We start from the raw sequence: 20,000 nt of genomic DNA, 5'->3' as shown, positions 1-20,000 counted from the left end.
GGACTCACTAGAATTGCCATTATACATCACAGCACAGCCGTAGCAAGTGGCTGTGTCAAAAAGCCTGCTTTGCTCTCCCCCATATCTCATAGTTACCTCCCCTAACCAAATTACGCCCCCACCTCACCTCACCCCCACCCTGCTCCTGTAGACACTGAGGGATAAGCTTCAGAAATAACAGCCTCAAAAAGATGGCAGCAATGTCCAGTAGTGTTTGAGGAGGAATAATAGTAAAAAGAAACACTCCACAAGTAATTATTATACTACATTTCTGGAGAAAATCAAACGTTTTTTTATTCAATAAAAATGGGAATCCTGACACTTTCATTTAAACTTGTCCATTTAACCGTTATATATTATATAACCTTTACATAAAGTTCATGGCAGATTCTTCATTCAAGGAAAAGCCTCAAGAAGCAAAGAGAAGTTGTTAAAGTCTTCTGATATTTTGCTAACACTCACTGTACAACAGTCTAACTTTGCTCAAACTCACAATTCTTAAAAAGCTAACTTCTTCTCCTTTTGGCTTTCCCCTTCAGGGGGTCACCACAGCGAATCAATTGCCTCCATCTAGCCCTGTCCTTTGCATCCTCTTCTCTTACGCTAACTACCTTCATGTCTTCCCTCATTACATCCATAAACCTCCTCTTTGGTCTTCCTCTAGGCCTCCCGCCTGGTAGTTCAAAACTCAGCATCCTTCTACCAATATATTCACTATCTCTCCTCTGGACATGTCCAAACCATCTCAGTCCGGCCTCTCTGACCTTATCTCCAAAACCTCTAACACGTGCTGTCCCTCTGATGTACTCATTCCTGATCCTATCCATCTTGGTCACTCCCAGAGAGAACCTCAGCATCTTCATCTCTGCTACCTCCAGCTCTGCCTCCTGTCTTTTCTCAGTTATTCCTTAAAAAGCTAACATGGACCAAAAGTGGAGCATCTAGGGTCCATTGTGTGTCTGGATAGTCCAAATATGGAACAAGGTTCCATCTATGTATCTATGTATGTATGTATGTATGTATGTATGTATGTATGTATGTATGTATGTATGTATGTATGTATGTATCTATGTATGTATGTATGTATGTATGTATGTATGTATGTATGTATGTATGTATGTATCTATCTATCTATCTATCTATCTATCTATCTATCTATCTATCTATCTATCTATCTATCTATCTATCTATCTATCTATCTATCTATCTATCTATCTATCTATCTATCTATCTATCTATCTATCTATCATCTTAGCCCTGCAGAGCTTGACAATAGTGATAAACTGGGTTTGCTCATCACAATAGTAGGCAGAGTAGTCAGTGTAAGGCAACAACAGCTTGTGGCTCAGCTGGGGCTATGCCCTTTATACACTATAGTGTGAGACAGAGGGAGCAAAATGTGGAATGATAAAGATGGATGAGAGGGAGGAGAGATATATAAAACACGAGACATGGAGCACTTTGTTCTCAAGCATCAAACTAATCTGAGCACTTCTCTTTACCTCTGTCAGGTATAAACCTCATGTCTCACTGACACACACCACACACAGGTGGTTAAAGTCTGATTTATCACTTCCACTGGTGTTAAAAAGTGTTTTCACACTTGTAGTCTGCTTCACTTGTTCCAGATGGGGACCAAATTAGATACTTTTGCACTTTTATTCTGGTTCAGAATTTTAAGCAAACTAAGAGAAGCAAATATAATGATAACTAGAATCAGGCAGTCACAGACTGCAACATCCCGCGACACCCCTGAATTAAAAAATTTACCCTGACCTACTTGAATAGGTCAAAGATCAAAGCTAGTGCTCTGACCTACTTTCATAAATCAAATCACTAGCTTTGGTCTATGGTCTTACTCACACTGGCCTTCTCAAAAGTCTGTCTATCTTATCTGGTTCCTGATTGTACAAAAGTTGAGATTTGACCTTGTGCTAGTTTTCTCAAGGTCAAGGTCATCATCTATCCCCTTTGCTGCCCGAGTACTGTGCTTTTTGTTTCATCTTTCTATCTGCAATGGTTGTGAAGGTATTTGGTAGACAAACTACCGAATGGACGAACGGATGGGCAAACACACAAATACTGACAATTAAATGGGAAAACTAGTGGAGTGCCAACAAGTCACTATGAGTATTGTTAATATCAGATTGCATTTTGATTACTTGCTCTGGAAAATGATTTATAGAAAGGACAAAAAGAAAGGATTCTCTCATAAAAAGAAAGATTAAAGCAAGACTCATTTGCACAAACTGCAAATGAAAGAACATTTTATCCAACAAAATTTGTGCTAATGCTATCTGCTCTCTCTGAATTGTTTCAGTTTGAGGCTAAAGTTTCAAAGACATGCATAATACATGATAATATAACCTGATGTTCGACATTTGTCAGATTTTGAAAATCCATGCTGTTCGTAATTTTCTTTGATTTGAAATAAAATAAATTGATTTGATGTGGCATGTATTCTGCAACTTTGCTACAAACAGAGGTGACCAAATAAGTACAAACCTTAATGGTTCGGTTGGTGGTACAATGGAGTAGAAATAGGAAAACTTTAGTCTATGTTGAGTAAATTTCTTTCTGTCACTGCTACAAAGATTCCAAACTTCCATGAACAAATTCTCCTTAAGAAACAAAAATAACTCTATGCAAATTTCTTACCTCATAATCAGCTGTAATTGTTTCGTAGCCTTTGTCTGTAGTTTGACATACTTCGCTTTCCAACTACACCAATATGGCAAAACACCAGCAGAAGTGACAAATCTGTAGTAACAGTATTACGAGGAAGTCGATGTGAGTAATACAGAAAGCTATGAAACACTTGGAGCCCATGACAGTTTGCAGCTGATTGTGTTGAATCATACTATGACACTACAAAACACTTACTTTGGATTCTCAAATAAAGGTGATTTTGCAGTTGAATAAACAAGTTTGTTTCTAATATTGCTGTACTTTCTTCCCGTGTGATCCTTAAATATAATTTGTTACACAGTGTTTATAAATCCCCTTGTATGGAAAGCTAAATTCAATACGATTGATTAACAATTACTTATGTCAAACAACTCTAGTTCAATTACTAATTGGATAACACCTAACATCTACTGTATGCTGTTACCGTGTGTCTTGTCATTAAGCATTGCGTGTTTGTGAACATTGGGAAAAGTCCATTCACCCCTGACAACCGGCCGTGAGGCTCACATCATCACTTTGGAAAAGCCTTTAGTTCCTTTAGTCTTAAAGTAACACAACCATATAAATAAATATCAGTAGTGTTGGGGAAAAATTGGATAAAAGGAGAATGTGCTTGGCCTTATTCAGTGTTTAGACAGACAGGGCCATTGTGAGTGAACCCAAACTGAGAAATTCTTTCAAATAGAGCCTCAGTCTCAGTGTGGAAATAAGCCAACAAACACAACACAACTACACAAGTACAGGACATCCTGGTCTTTAAAGAAAAGAAGAGTGTCAATGATTATGATGATTAGTAATATTTATGTCTTGTTTTATGTTATATCTTATTGGATACACCCCCAACGATCCAGACCGCGAGACAGACAGCACATAGCTAGTCGCAGAATGTTTTTTACCCCAATCGATGAGGGAAATGAAGAGACAGTTTAGGGAAGAGACAGAGGTAGATGGTGGCTTCATGCTGTCACACACCAGCAGAAAGGACAAAGAAGAGAGTCCTGTCACAATGCATTAGAGTCAGAGTCACTGCAGAAGGGTGGAAAAGGAGGGGAAGGGGCAAAAACGAAGGCAAAAAGAGCCTCTCCTTATGTTGTACTATCCATTTGTCGTTCCTTTCAAAGAGTATCTTATGAATTATATCCTCTTCACATCTGCCTCTAACATAACACACTTCCTAAATGTGGCTATGGTCCCTCCTTTTGGCCACAATTAGGGCTTGAATGGAGGTGTAGCCTGCAGGCTGCAGAGGCCGTGGTGGTAGTGGTGAGTCTTTGTGTAATGTAAAAAAAACAAAATTTTTAATAAATACTGTAATGATCCCCGTGGTCCCCATAGTTGCTGGTCTTGAAACGGCAACCCACTGATCTACAGCACAAAACCTAGAGGCTAGTGAGCAAGACTGAGCTACCGTCTCCCCCATATGGGTCTGCGCTTCAACTGATACTGTCAGTCACACTATAAGAGGTGTGTGTGTGTGTGTGTGTGTGTGTGTGTGTGTGTGTGTGTGTGTGTGTGTGTGTGTGTGTGTGTGTGTGTGTGTGTGTGTGTGGCGTGAATAGTTAAAAATAATGCCTGTGAAAAGCACGAATAGAATAAGCATAAAAGTAGACATACTGCATATCATTTATCTAATCATCCCTCCTGTTATCTTTCACTACAACATAAATCATGTAATATTGTTATTACTTAATACTTGTCAAACTCATAGTACTTGAATGTGACTCCAATAACATGTGAGTAGTGGCTTACGGGTATTCGCATTCTCATAAAACTAAAAGTGCACCCTTAAAGACAGTTATCCATTACCTCATTCTGTAAGCCAGAAGAAGGACAAAGCAGAGCATGCTACACAAAAGTCCTTGTCTACTCCCACTACCTGAAGAGGCAAAGACATCAGATTGCATTTCAATGACAACCAGTAGAAAGAAATATTTGCATCCATGGCAATGGATTTGATATTAAATATATTGCAGATATATTGTCAAGGTGAGGACCAATCAGTTTAAAATCTCATTGGCTCCTACTGTTTTTGGCATACTTAACAACCCAAGGGGGAGTCTATTTAATTTGATTTTATTTAATTTTATTTTTTTTTATTGTCCTGTACTTCATCCACAGTAGTGTCCTGTTTATTTTTGTGTTTATTTTTTTATACTTATCTATTTATGTGTCCTTGTTTACTAAAGACTGTGAAGCCAAATGCCCCTAGGATACAAAAAAGACACCCTTGATCCTTGATCCTGGAATTCACAAATTTAAATTCAGTCTTTGAACCATTACATGATGTGAACATATCTTTTTTTAAACCATTTTTTTATTTGTTAATCATGTTTTCAATGGAGTATTCTCTCCATTTTTGCTAGACTGTCATATCATATTGTCATCATAAGTAACATGATCATCATCATAAGTAGTATAGATTTTAGGTCACATCACCCAACCGACATATTGTGAGACACGGTTTGCTTTTCAAGTGCTTCTACATTGATTCATGCTTGACTTTACCATCATTTTTGTTAAGAGGTCAGACATCATGGTCAGCTACAAGCAGGGGCTTAGAGCTGCTTAAGGACACTTCAGCACACTACTGGTTCAGTTTTCATCAAACTGCTCCTGACCAATCACATGGCAGTCTGTTAGGGTCAAGCAGCTTCTCTAAAATATGCCCAGCTTCTTTTCCTTTCGGCTTTTCCCTTCAGGGGTCGCCACAGCGAAGCAATTGCCTCTCAAACCCTGTCCTTTGCATCCTCTTCTCTCACACCAACTACCTTCATGTCCTCCCTCATTACATCCATAAACCTCTTCTTTGGTCTTCCTCTAGGCCTCCTGCCTGGCAGTTCAAAACTCAGCATCCTTCTACCAATATATTCCCTATCTCTCCTCTGGACATGTCCAAACCATCTCAGTCTGGCCTCTCTGACTTTATCTCCAAAACCTCTAACATGTGCTGTCCCTCTGATGTACTCATTCCTGATCCTATCCTTCCTGGTCACTCCCAGAGAGAACCTCAGCATCTTCATCTCTGCTACCTCCAGCTCTGTCTCCTGTCTTTTCTTCAGTGACACTGTCTGTAGACCAAACAACATCGCTGGTCTCACCACAGTTTTGTACACCTTTCCTTTCATCTTAGCTGAAACTCTTCTATCACACATCACACCTGACACTTTCCTCCACCCGTTCCATCCTGCCTGTACACGCTTCTTCACCTCTTTTACACACTCTCCATTGCTCTGGACTGTTGACCCTAAGTACTTAAAATCCTCCACCTTCTTGATCTCTTCTCCCTGTAACCTCACTCTTCCACTTGGGTCCCTCTCATTCACACACACGTGCTCTGTCTCCCCAAGACAAATTCACACACATGTACTCTGTCTTACTATGGCTAACCTACATTCCTCTCCTTTCCAGGACAAAGCTCCACCTCTCTAGCTTCTCCTCCACCTGTTCCCTGCTCTCACTGCAGATCACAATGTCATCTGCAAATATCATAGTCCATGGAGATTCCTGTCTTACCTCGTCTGTCAGCCTGTCCATCACCATAGAGAACAAGAAGGGGCTCAGAGCTGATCCCTGATGCAGTCCCACCTACACCTTGAACTCCTATGTCACACCTACAGCACACCTCACCACTGTCTTACAGTCCTCATACATACTCACCCAGCAAGGGTAAGAATTACACGACAAACGTTGTCATTTTGAGAACTTTCATTGGACCCATAACCCTGTGTTCCGCTCAGCAGTAGCGGAACACAGGGTTTGACATGAGCTCTTTATCTCATGTCAAACACAAGGAATGATGTTGGTAGGTTTTTTTTGTGTGCCTTTTTTTTTTTTTTTTTAACTGTTTGGCTACCTGATGCTCTAACAGAGAATATGGTGGATGAGGGTGTCTCAAACAGGTGAAACTAACATCGCTCCCCCAAGACAAAGCAGACAGGTGTTAACATAGATGAATACCAGATGTATCACCAGCAGTAATTCATGTTGGCATTTACATTAACACCAATGCCTATATATAATGCATGTCGTTTATTCTTATAAAAGCACTGGCAAAAGATTTCAATATAAGCTATTATTAATCTCAGTTTAATAGTAGCTTCATTAGTATATTGATTATTACGAGTATTGATTATCAAACTTGCCATATTGCCTAGCCCTGCTTGTAAACTGTTTCGTCCAGCCTCGAAAGCCCAGCTGCACACTAACTGAATCTCACACAGAGCTGTAACAAGGTCATCTGAAAGTCTCCGATGCATCTTGGCAAATAGATTACATAATTGTAAGGCAGTTTCTTAAGCTTTCCTTGTACACACTGGCAGACGATCAGTCACAGTGATCAAAGTGCTCGATGTGTCTCTTTGTTTCTGCTGCTTCACTCCAGCCCCCACACAGTCCGTTATTAGAATACGATAAATTATTATATAATATATTACATATGCTGGAACACTAACAATTCCTGAGGTCTACATGCACTGGCAAAAGCCCCTAAACAGAAAATACTGGGAGACGTAATGTGATTATTTCTCCATTGGAATCAAAAAGATAGAGCCTTAGTAAGATGAAGAGGGTGTGAGTTTCTCTTATGAGGTGCGATTCTTGCTGCAACAAGCGCACAGCAAAATGTTTTTCAACCATAGCCACTGTACACAGCCAGACAGACAGGAAGGCTCTGTTGCATGAAGACACAAATAGAAAAAAAAACACACAAGGCAGCTAACAAAGTACAATGCAATTAATTAGATCTGACCAGGACAAAATGTATGCATGTTTTTAGAATATAGGGGGTTCGTTGATGTGCTCATGCAGGGAAAGCAGACATGAAATATCCAAGATCAGTCTGAGGAGTGGAGGAGCTGACAAGTGACCTTAGCTGAGAGGAAACAGAAATAATTATAATATTTTTTAAAAAAAATCATGATAATTAAGGAGACCCACTCCCTGTTCTTCACCTGCATTCTGACTGAGCACTGAGAAGGTGGTGATGGCTATCATGTTGTTGGTGTTCTTGTACAGGTTTAAGCACTTTAAGATTCCATCACTCTTCTTCCCACCTCTTTGTGTTAATGATGTTTCTTTCTCACTCAGTCTCTCCCTTCACTTCCTCTTCCCTCTCTCCCTTTCCCCCTCTCTCTCTCTCTCTTGTTTTTTTAAATTAATTTTGTCTGTTTTTTTAGTTTGATAAATGTTAAGAGGTTAGATGTTTCTTTGTTCAGAAAACTCATGATATTATTGAAAATCATCTTTACGTAAATCTCTTTTGGATCTTGTGTCAACGTGATTATTTTGTAATTTGATTTTTATAAATAAACCTGATGTTAAAAATCAAAATCCCTCTCTCTCTCTCTCATATTGTTTTGTTTGTGAGAATTATTTGAGGACAACTTTATCTGAACAAATCCACCTGTGTAGCAGCTGGGAAGTAAAACAGTGTCACCGCAGAGGGTGTGAGCCTGGTTGCTGTGGCAGGGCGGCCGGAAAGGGTTGTTAAGATGCTGCAACATGGGGAGGGTGTCTTGTCTTGTTCCACAGAGGCTGCAGGGGCCTATTAGCTTGAAAAATGCTGATGTGGCTGGCATCGATCAGGTTCCTGTGGCCCGTGGGACTGACTGGCTGAATGATTGACAGACTGACAGGTGGCTGTCTGGCAGGCATGAAGGAATAGTTTTCAAAAAGACATGGTAAATTATGTGCTTGTAATTGTTTATTGTATTTCTTTTTTTACTCTTCACTTACTGTTACTGATGTTAACATTTTGTATATTACTTCACCTCCCTGCACCTACGTCCACGTCACAGTATTCATTTTGGTACCAGTTATCTCCTCACTCTGACCTCTGATTCAAGACATGATTTACTCCAACTTCCATTCCAATCATGATTTTTTTTCCCTTTCATTTGGCATTACGGAGGGTTTTTTTTTTTAATCCTCTACCCATACATGCTAATCATGGAAGGACAGCCACAGCATAGTGACTGGCAAATATATTATTTGCCAGCCAAATAATCTATTTGGAATTATTATGCTTAAACACTATTCATGATGGAAGTAGACATTTGCATAATGTGCAGCTTTGACTGGTCCAGTTGTTTAGATATATGATGTAAGAAACCTGTCTGGCTGAGAAGGTAATTCAGGATTAAGTGTTTTATTACCGATGCAGTCTCTGGATTCTGGAATATCCCAGTGACATCACAACATCGGGAAAACTCACATACCAGAACTATTACCACATCACAATTGCTGCAGCATTCAGACCGCTGAAGCCATTTTTAGCGTTAGTATGAGCTGCTGGAACTGTGACATCACAGAGGTGTTTCCCTATAATTATTGGGGTTCCGCTATTTTATTTTGTTGGATGATTCCTGTTATTTCAACCACTCAAACAAACCATCTGCTCTGAGCAAGCACTCTGTGAATGACAGAGAGCGAGAGGAAAGAGAGTGAAGGGGGCTGGTTAAGTGCACTGAGTGAGCGGCAGTAATCACAGCTCTGGTAAAAGCACTCCTTTGCTCTGTATAATGTTCCTCAAAATGCGCCTACTCTCTGTCTGCATCTCTCCCTCTGTTTCTCTCTCTGTCTGATAATAGCTCTAGATTGAGTAATTGTGTGTTTGAGTGGAGCTACATTGCAGGGTGGAACCTGCAATCACATACCAAGAGGATGGTTCTCTCTCTCTCTCTCTTGCTATCTGTCTCTCCATTCATACCAAGCCTCAGCAGCCTGGTGTCTCTGCGTTTAGCAGGCAGTTCCTACAGGCGTTCCTCAACCGATACCCCCCCCCCCCCCGCACTCAGCCTCGGTGCAGTTGGTAAGGGCTCAGGTCAATAACAGTGGTGTGCCATTCTGTAATTGATGTCATCATTTCAATTTGAGCTGATTACATTTGAGAGCTGCTTATCGTGTGACCTGAGGTGGAATAACATAGTGTTGGGCCCAGCGAACTGCCACGCCTGACCAAGCTTAACTGTCTCGCTGACTGGATGGATGGATGAGTTGGCTCAGCCCAGGGCTGCCTTCTCTATTGACTCCTAATGCGGCGGTAATGACTGCGCGTATTCCACGGGCATGGCTAGCGCAAGTGTCCGTGTCGCTGGCATTTAGTGTAGTTCTGGGGCTATTATTGTGATTGGCCTGCCCCTCTGTCAATACACTCTCACACGATTAAGCAGGCTGCTGACACTGATTTCATCTTATGATGTGTGCATATGAACTGTATGTGTTTAGAGCAATTACAAGCACTTGAATTAAGAAAAAGAGAAAGCAATAACGTGTTAATCTTTTTATACATGTCTTCATTTGAAAAGCGTAAAACAAAGATCGGCTCTCAGAGGAACACAAATCTCCAACAAGGTCCATTAGTTTCATTTTATTTAATCTAGACTTAACCAAAAATTTATCTCATACATCTGTTACCATAATTTAGGGGCCCTGTTTAATTGTCTCTGGAGATTTACACCAAATTACGCATACTCACAAATATGAAGCTCCTATTTTCCAATTCGCTGATTTAAAAAAAAAATTTTTTTAGCAAAGTCAATAGATTTGTCCTTGAAATGTCATCATATGAAATTACCGGTACAGGTAAGTGGAAAATAAGCTTGTATTGTCCCTTTATATAAATCTGTTTCAAAATTCATTAAGTGTGATTTGACCCCAAAACCATCTGAGTACCAATCCAACAAACAAAAAGAAGAGGTGAAAATGTGTATTTGCATATTATGCATATAATATATTTATTTTTCATATTTGCATATTAGCTACATTTTTTTCAGTGGATTAGCATATGGCCCAGCAAACTAGATTTTAGTCGTGATCCAGGCCAAATCTGCACTGCCCTGGAAGGTGTGCTGTCACAGAGTGCTGTATACTTTAGGATATCGACAAACACATTGGGACATGGACAACAACTGACTGGGAATGTTGTGGAATGTTCAATCCTGTTTGAATTGTTCCAGAGATAAACAGATGGACTGGTGACAGGTGATAACAGGTGATCGGGAATGTAAGAGGAGTCCTTGACTCACGCTAAAGATGCAGCGAGATACAGAGGTACAACATAATAAAAATTCTAACTTTATGGAAAGATGTTTAGTGACAGAATCTTTACATTAAGTCACCACTAAAAACTATTTTATAGTAGTTACAAAAATGTGCTACCTTGAAGGACCCACCCACAGAAAATAAAAAATAAATAAAAAAGAACACCTGCCAATGCTTTGGCATTTCTGCTTGCTGTTGATGCTTGAGTCCTTTCAATAAAAACACCAAAATAACACAGACACCCGGTACTCCTGCTGTGCTCTCATAAAACATAGACTGAGGCAGACAGCCATTCAAAATGTGGCACATTAGAATATACCAAGGGCAGCACCCGCACTCCATGATGACTAATTAACTGTCAACAAATTAAGACGCTCTGATTACACAATTAGCAGGCATAAAATATTTTCCACTTAGTAAAACATGGATCTCACCTCTAGATTGTTTTGCACAAGCACCGGGCAATACCCTTAACCCTCAACATCACCTGTCTCATCAAAACCTGGAAGCAGAGCTGCTGCTAAAAACAGACAAAGACTATTTCTCTAAAGGAACACTGTCTCTCGCTGCCACTGTCTTTTTTTTTTTTTTTCTTTACCAGCACTCTGAATCTGTGGGTGTTGGGGGGCAAAAAGCTGTCTGCCACTTCCTTTTTCTTTCTCTTTTTCTGTCATTTCCTGACTCTTTTAACACCATCATTAGGAGAAATCTCCTGCTTCTTGCTACTGCTGCTGGCCAAGAAAAAGTGAGAGGTGGAGGCAATAAGAAATGTGTTCGCAGGATTTTTTTTTTGTCATGCAGCAAGCTAAAGATGGTGAAACTTTGTACTTTGCATTGCTGTGTGTCTGATAACCTGACCATAGTTGAGGTATATTCAAGTATTTTGGAGATTGCTTGATTTCCACACATGGTTTTTATATGAGTAGATGTTAAAACTGCATCAGGGAAGTGCTAAGTGTGTTTGGTTGTGTCAGGTGTGCATCCACCTAAATTTTAGGAGCAAAGACCTGAAATGACAGGCAACACATGCATGACATCTGTTTCAAACTTTGTGACATACAGAAAACTTCTGAGACAGCTGGATCTCACCTCCGCTCTACAAATACACCCATCAGGAAACACACCTGTGTGTCTCTCCGTTCTCACAGTAACCTGACTCTGCCCTGCCATTTGTCAGAAGTTATTGATTATCGTAGTGCTCGGACCATCTGTGAGCCACATCTGAATGTTCAGTGCTACAGTGACAATATATGATATCTGTGTCCATATAATGTGCTTCTCTCCTCACCGGCTGCATATGTGGTAACTTTTATAATCTTGATTCTTAACATTAGATGAGTCGTACCATGACTTTGACATTGCCTGAGAATCACAGTTATGTGCCTCTTAGTTGAAGCAGATACTGAAGACATTGTGTGACTTGAATGGTATTCGCTCCTACTTTTGTCAAGTCATACTTGAACTTTTTACATTTTTTTCAAAATGCTCTACTCAATGTCCTTCTATTTTTTGGCGGTTTTATTTTATGAGCTTTTGGGTCACATTGGTGCATGCTGAGCATTCAAACGTAAGAATTGGCTCCATATAATACTAATCACTCTACTGAATCTCTTTCTGTCTGTGCTTCTGGATACTGAAAGGATTAAAATGTCTCACCTTGTTCGATCATGACTGGGAATGGAAGGAGTACAATGTTTACATGGAGAGCATGATTCTGGTTAACACAACTCAAACGGCAGAAATACAGACTTTAATTGAAACTTATAAGAGCAAGAAAACCTTAAAAAGGATAAGTGGCACTAAATTACGAGATTAAAACCAATACATTTCCAAAGATAGACAGAATGCATGTCTTACTGAATGCGACAGTCTTTCAAATAGTAAATATCAGATTGAAGACGTGTTTGTGATAAATAAGTTAAATGCAGCTAATTCTGCTGTCCATCTCCTCTAGGATGAGGGAACGTGGAAGTCTGCTGACATTCAACATTCCACATATGATCCAAAAAGAAACACACATGCATGCACCTGACCTAACACCCACATGTGCACAGACTCAGGCCAAAATAGCAAAAGAAGTGTCTGCATGTCTGCACAAATACTGTTATTCAGGAATGTGTCAGAATCATGTTGTCCAGGTTTCATCTGTTGCAAAAGTTTCAAGGATCCTGGAATGTTACATAAAAGTATTATTTCTTTTTTACATTCACCAGGTGTTTCTACCCATAACATTGATACTGGAATAGCTGTTTACAGTTCAATGAGTGGGTGGGTTTTTGTAAAAATAAAAAATATATATATGAAAGAAGAAAAAAAAAGGTCAGCACAGATTTTACAATAAATACAGATTGAAATCATTCAGTTAAAACTTTCAATGCTGTTCTGCAGTTACAGCCTCATCCAGTAGGTAGATAAGACTGTTAATGAAATGGTTATATTCAAGAAGTTTTCTTGAGGTTTTAAGGTGCATTAATCATTGTGTAAGTGTTTTCTAAGAATGATTAAATATGTATTCCATAACTTCTCAAGACACAGTATTTTTTGCAAATTATCCAAATAGGTAGGCTTTTTCGCTGGTGTTCGGATGTGTGAATAAAATTTTAAACATTTTTTAACACTTTTCCTTGTCTTTCTTCTTCAATTATGAGTCTACAAAGGTACACAGAAGCCTTTTCCATATGAATAGGTGTTTACACAAACACAGAAAAACATAGCAACGTAAACCTTTAATGGTTTATTTTGATTCATATAATTCCCCACTCACACAAACAGAAACGGCTTCAGCTGCAGTTTAATTTCATTTTTGCACTGGCTCAATCTGGGACTAAAAGCACATGTACACTGGAGCATAAAAGCACACAAAGCTCATTCTCCACTTCTCATACTGGACAGTATGTTGCCTCCTCAACAATCCCAAGAACTGACCAGCTGATCACAGGTTATGTTCAGAGAAATCCTATTCCCTCCAAAGGTTGTATGTCCATTGAGAGAATTCTTTTGTTGCCTTTCATCGTCTCTCATTTATTCCAACATTTTCTATATACATTTTTACCCTTTTCCTCATTTCATTTGTCTCTTCTGCCAATTTACTACCAGATTCTGTGCTGTATTTTGGTTTTGGCCTTATTTGTCTCTCCTTCCTTCCCATCACAGACCATGGATTACAGCAAACAAGAGGTTTCTGGCTGTGAATAGCATTGCAGGGCAAAGGCTCTGACCAGGTGTCTGAGACACTGAGGAAGTGGGCACAGCAGGATGCAGCAGGGCAGAGCCGGACTACAAGGCTCAGCTGCGTTTAAAAAGGCCGATTCCAGCAGAGTCTGACAGAGCCTGTCAGAATTTCTTAAAATGCTTGAAGAGGTTGTAAGAAGTGATTAATAATGACATGAGATGTTCAGCAGCATGGATATACAAATTAAATATAAGTGGACAGCGCTAATGTGATTATTAAAAGAGATGTTTGTTTGCTTTTAGTGTAGGGTCAGCTGATTACTACACTTCTATCAACAGCATTTTTGTAACAAAATTGATTTAGTCCAGCATGTTCAGATATGGGGCCTGAAACCGGCAGCGTGATGATATTTTATATACTACACAAAAATTTGGTCTGACAAAAAAAGCTGAACATATCACAAGATTACATGGTCGAAATATCCTTCATGACAATGGAGGTAAAACCACAGCTCTTTTCTGAGAGAAAATGTGAGATGCTTCAAGATTTAAGATACTTCAGGTGTTTTCTTACACATCAGGATCTATTTTTGACCATGGCGGCTAGGAGGCATAATTAAAGTGAACTAAAACTACATACATGGGAATATAAAAATTGTTTTACTCGACAAAAAAATATCCAACACCAGTAACCTCCTGCTCTTACCTGCAACCATCTACATGCAATGCAGTGACCACTCTTATATGCTGCCTTTGTGCCCTGGAGAGACAGGGCACAGACAAGTGAGCAGCATTGAGGTGCTGCTGGCTGGTTAAGTGGACATTTCAAGTCTGCACCATCCTGGCTCCTTGCCTGCTCGCTCAGCTGTTTGCTCGGTCCCCTGAGTCCTCAACCCCACACAGATCCTGTTGCTGCCACTCAGCTCCAGTGGTTGTCTGCTTGGATGAGCAATGAACACGATTCAAAATGAGGGGAATTCCTCCTTCAAAACCCGTCATTCCTCACACATTCTTTCATCATTTCCAATCTAATCTACTTTTTTACTCTGCTTTTCTTCTACTTGTCCCTTCAAAGTCTTCCTTAGTACCGGTCTCCATCTTTCTGCATCCTCTCATCTCAGCAGTTCTTCTGCACATTTTTCACACTCTCCATGTCTTACTTTTCTCACTTGCCGACAGCCATTCACCAACTGCTTGCCATCTCCTTTCTTTTTCTTCTATTTGTCATCTGCTCTATTTAAAGCATCTACAATTCAGGCTGTTTCAGTAACTGTTTCATGGTGGCAGTTTCAATTCAAATGCTGCTGATGTGTCAGGTGTTTGTCCGACGCTTCTGCCTTACTGTATAATGTTAACGAGTTACATATCATTCCCAGGCAGTGATTCTTAACCTTGTTGAAGGTACTGAACTCCACCAGTTTCATATGCACATTCACTGAGCCCTTCTTAATTGGAAAAATAAAATATGACTTCAAAATTTAAAACATAGGTATATGTTTTACTTGTACACAAAGAACAAAGCCAGGAACATGATTTTCACACAAAAACAAAAACATAATAATGAATACTTACTGCAAATTAGTGTAACTTCTGCTGTTGCCTTTCAGAGACCAGTTCAGAAATGCGAGACTTCTTGTTGGCAAGTTTCACTCTCATGTCATCACATCAACGTCTGTTCCTTTTCTTCATTTTGATGTCCAGCAATCTTGAAAAGGATTGCTCGCAAAGATATGTTGTAACAAATGGTATGAAAATCTCCAGGGCTTTCTTGGCAATAACAGGGTATGTTACCATTTGTTAACACCAAAACGTTGAGAGCGTTGTTGTTTTGAATTTGCTGTTGAACCTGGCCTTGCTCTATTTTGATGATTTTGCCGAGGTATTTATCATTGACATCTGCTGTCTCCACACTATCCTTGAACAACTGTCTCACCCATACTGCATATGACTCTCTTGTAGGCGAGTATCCATCAAAAGACTTTGCAAGCTTATCTAAGTGTGTGGCAATCGCTTTCTTCAGATCCACAGGTATGGAAGTGTCTACGATTCCAGATACATCTTTAATCTTATTTACACAGTTTTCCAGCAGGGGAAAGTTTGCTAAATTTGCCGTTTAGATAACGGATGTTTTTCTTTAAAGCCTTCAGGTTTTCTTCGGCTTTGATGATGTTGCCTCCACTGTCTTGAATTAACCCTGTTTACAAAAACAGGGTTAATTCCACACACATAGCAGAAACACCATTCAGCACCTGTCCCTGGGTTCCACCACCAAACATTAGAATGGTACGGAAGAACCTCCAATTCAGAGATCTTTTTCATCCACAGCTCGCAAAAGATTTGGTGCCTCAGATAACTATTTTGCACACAGTTAAAAAGTTCCACTACAATTTTTGATACTTCTGCCAATTTGGGGGCAAGGTTTTTGTTGCCAACATATGCCTGCGCAAAATACCACATGTATCAATAATGTTCAGTGCAATGGTTTCACTAGGGCACCAAAACCAGAATTTCTTCCCAGCATGACTGGAGCTTTGTCAAAACAAAGTGCAGAAACTACTGTATATCCCACGAAAAGATTGTTATCTCTGAAAAAGTAATCCACAAGTTTCTTCACATCGGCTGCCTTGGTTGTTTTTTAAGGGGCTAACAAAATAAAAACTAGGCAGTCAGACACTGCACCATCCCGCGACACCCCTGAATTCAAAATTTTACCCTGACGTGCTGTCATAGATCAGGGTCATTTAATAAAAGACCCATGATCCAACATGTAACTGGTGCATTGTATTTGTCATGACGTTTCAGAGATGTGTAACTACAAAGGTATAGAAATGAAAATGTGACCTTGACCTAGTTTTTCAACGTCAAGGTTATGATATAATTTTCATCCCCTTGCCTCCTTGAATTTAAAGCTATTTGTTTAGTCTTTCTATCTTATTCGGTTCCTGAGATATGCACAAAAATATCTCAGGATAGAATATAGCACTACTTTTGATCTATGGTCTTACTCACACTGGCCTTCTCCCTCGTCTTTCTATCTTACCTGGTTCCTGGGTGGACAAAAGTTGAAATTTGACCTTGACATAGTTTTCTCAAGGTCAAGGTCATCATCTCATTTTCATCCTCTTTGCCGCCTGAGTAATGTGCTTTTTGTTTTATCTTTCTATCTGCAACTGTTGCGAAGATATGTGGTGAATGGACGGACGGACAAACACACAAACACTGACAATTACAATACATCACCGCTTTGTGGGATGCAACAATTTCTTCTATCTTCATGTTCTCTTTCACATAGTACACAAATGCAGCAAACTGACTTAGATTGGAAATGTGTGTGGTCTCGTGGAGCTGGAGGCTGAATTTGTTGGGCTTGAAATCAGATCTGTAACTATTTGAGCCAAGATGTCTTTGCTCATGTCTCTGTTGCTCATATTCATTTGAAAGAGGAATTTGGGATAACTTAACTTCAGCCACGTTTCCCAGCATGATATTTGTCATCTTCAACACAACTGGTTTTGAATTTTTCACCAATGATGTGTGGTTTTCCCTGCTTTGTGATTAGGTAAGCAACTTCATACGATGCTGTGAGGATCGGGCAGTTGATGGGTACAAAGTTGAGAACAGGCAGAGTAGTCGTTTTATTGAATCTGGCTCTTTTCACCTTGAATTCAGAGATTGTATTCTTGTTTTCCCATCCCCACGCAGCTTAAAGAAGTGTTCCCTTAGTTTTGCCAGTGCCTAGTCAAGAATTGATCAACTTGGCAAAGCAAGTTATGCAGGTAGGAGCTTGAATCTCATCATGTTCCATGAATCCACATTGTATATATTCGTCCAAACAGTTTTTTTTTTTTGCTCAACATAGTTGGTGTTCAGGGATCAAAATATTAAGAAAGAAATCACAAGAGGTAGTACCATCATGACAGTCACGACTCGATTACTGAGCGCATCAACTTCCCTAAAGCACACATAGGCAAAGCAATGCAGTCTGATCACCTCCAGCCAATGATGGCCAAGCGGGGTGTGTCGTCACAAATCATATGTGTCGGGTGTGTGTCTTGACCTCCGCCAAACCCCTGAGAATGACTCACCAAATCCCTGGGATTAAGAACCACTCTTCTAAAGGAATTTTTGTGAAATTACACATAGAGAAGTTATCTTTGAAAGAACTGCATTTGTCAAGCTCTTCAGCTTGAGTTAACTAAAGGCAGCAGAGTGCAAAGGGTTAAAACTTTACTCAGACATTTCTCACATGGTGAGAAATACTACCATTTTCAGAAATTTACCTGTAATTTAGTGTGTCTGCAGGTATGTAACTTTGTGTTCCTGCCAAATTACAGCCTCCTCACTCTGGTGAATCCTCCCTCATACCATCATACAAGCCTTGTACCTCCTCAAAATATACATATCCAGGTTTGAATTATTGCTATCATTTTTCTGATGCTCAAAAGTCACTTCTCCTCTGTGTTACACTAGTGCTCTTATAGGGATGTTGGTCTGCTGCTGTGTGGATCAACAAGAACACATACACAAACTAAAACAAATGAGAAAGTCTACATACACACCACAACGGGGTGTTATTTGTGGGACTATTTAACCTGCAAAATTTGCAAGTTCCAAATAGTTCAAATCTGCAATCTCTGACTGTGTCTGCAAATTACAGATAGCAGGTAGGTACCTCACACTTTGTCTTGTGACAGGCCTAGAGTTACTTTCTGGAGGACATCAGGGAGAACAGCAGTGTAAATCTTTAGTTTGACCGCATGACATCCTCTGAGCCATGGGGATAGCCAGTTATTCTCACCAGGAACTGCAACAGGTTCAAGGCACAAAGGCTCCTGCTTTTGCTATGTGCTTTTATCTTAATGTCTGTCTTTTAACACAGAGCCCCAACCAAGTCAGACATGCATCATCAGGTCTTTTGTGTCCCTTCCTGTCATTCTGCACTCACACACATTGACAGTGAGACCAGTGAACCCTAAAGCAGTCAGAAAGATAACAGCAGAGCACAATCAGCATGCATCATACACTTACCAGGCCGTCACAGTTGCTGATGGCCACAGTGGCTCCTGGTGTGTCTGTGATGTCACCCACATACAAACATTCATCATGCACTGGCTCAGAGTACCAAGTGCTGTCGCTGTCATCATGCCACTCAATCTTGGCTCCGGGGGCCACCAGCCTTGCATTGTGGTGCAAGCGTAGGTGGAATTCCCGGCCGAAGATGGTGACATTATAGTAAAGACTTTCCCGAGAGGTCACGGGCTCTAGCTTTGGTTCTTCCCACTCATCATTGCCTACTCCTACATCTCTCCTCCGGCGCCTACGGGGCTGCCCTCCTGCCATGTGCCCAGCTGAAACTGTGTGCGACAGGAAGCGGCCCTCTGCATCCACACTGATCGGCTTCACCAGTCCATACTCCCCCAGGAGATGCTGCAGGGAATCTGGGGAACAAAGAAACAGTATCGTATAAGAGGGGGGTTAGTTTGTGAGGAGAGAGGAGAATGGGGATGTAGCAAATGACAGTGGGACATTTGTGAGTCAGAATGGGAATGTATATTTATTAGAGAATGAGGAGGCTGGAAGAGGAAGAAATGTAATGTGAAAGGTATGAGGACAGACCACGGATGAAATCAAGTCACAGGAAGAGGTTAAAGAAATGCAAAGATAAATTAAGAATTAGAAAATGTTCCTCAGAATTGTTCATTTCTTATTCTGCCCTACATTGTTAAATAAAACAATTAAATGCAATAACGTATTACACGTTCACACACACACACACACACACACACACACACACACACACACACACACACACACACACACACACACACACACACACACACACACACACACACACACACACACACACACACACACACACACACACACAGCCCCACCCATGAACCCAGAGGCGACCCCAGAGCGCGTTTGGAAACGGCAGCCTCAGCAGTGCGCGCTGCGCTCCTGGCACCTTCTGTGTCCTTCCACCATAAACAGGAAAGCCAGCAAAAGATCAAGGTGATAATTACAGATTTCTCACGCTCCTTTCTTTTCGTCAGGCTCCAGAAAAATATCTCTGTCACTATGACAAAAACTGACATACA

At 40.3% G+C, this 20,000-nt stretch overlaps 1 protein-coding gene across 1 annotated transcript in view; it reads right to left on the bottom strand.

The window, feature by feature from the left end:
* Positions 1-20,000, bottom strand: part of LOC137602389 (A disintegrin and metalloproteinase with thrombospondin motifs 2-like) — a 124,534-nt gene that overhangs the window by 103,207 nt on the left and 1,327 nt on the right. The window contains exon 2 of the mRNA XM_068325070.1: positions 18,928-19,337. Within this exon, the coding sequence (XP_068181171.1) occupies positions 18,928-19,337 (410 nt within the window). The remainder of the gene's footprint in view (positions 1-18,927; positions 19,338-20,000) is intronic.

Source organism: Antennarius striatus, chromosome 10 (genome assembly GCF_040054535.1).
Source record: "Antennarius striatus isolate MH-2024 chromosome 10, ASM4005453v1, whole genome shotgun sequence".
In the NCBI taxonomy this organism is placed as follows: Eukaryota; Metazoa; Chordata; class Actinopteri; order Lophiiformes; family Antennariidae; genus Antennarius; species Antennarius striatus.
Note: the sequence above shows the minus strand (reverse complement) of the source record. Positions and strands in the feature narration are given on the sequence as shown.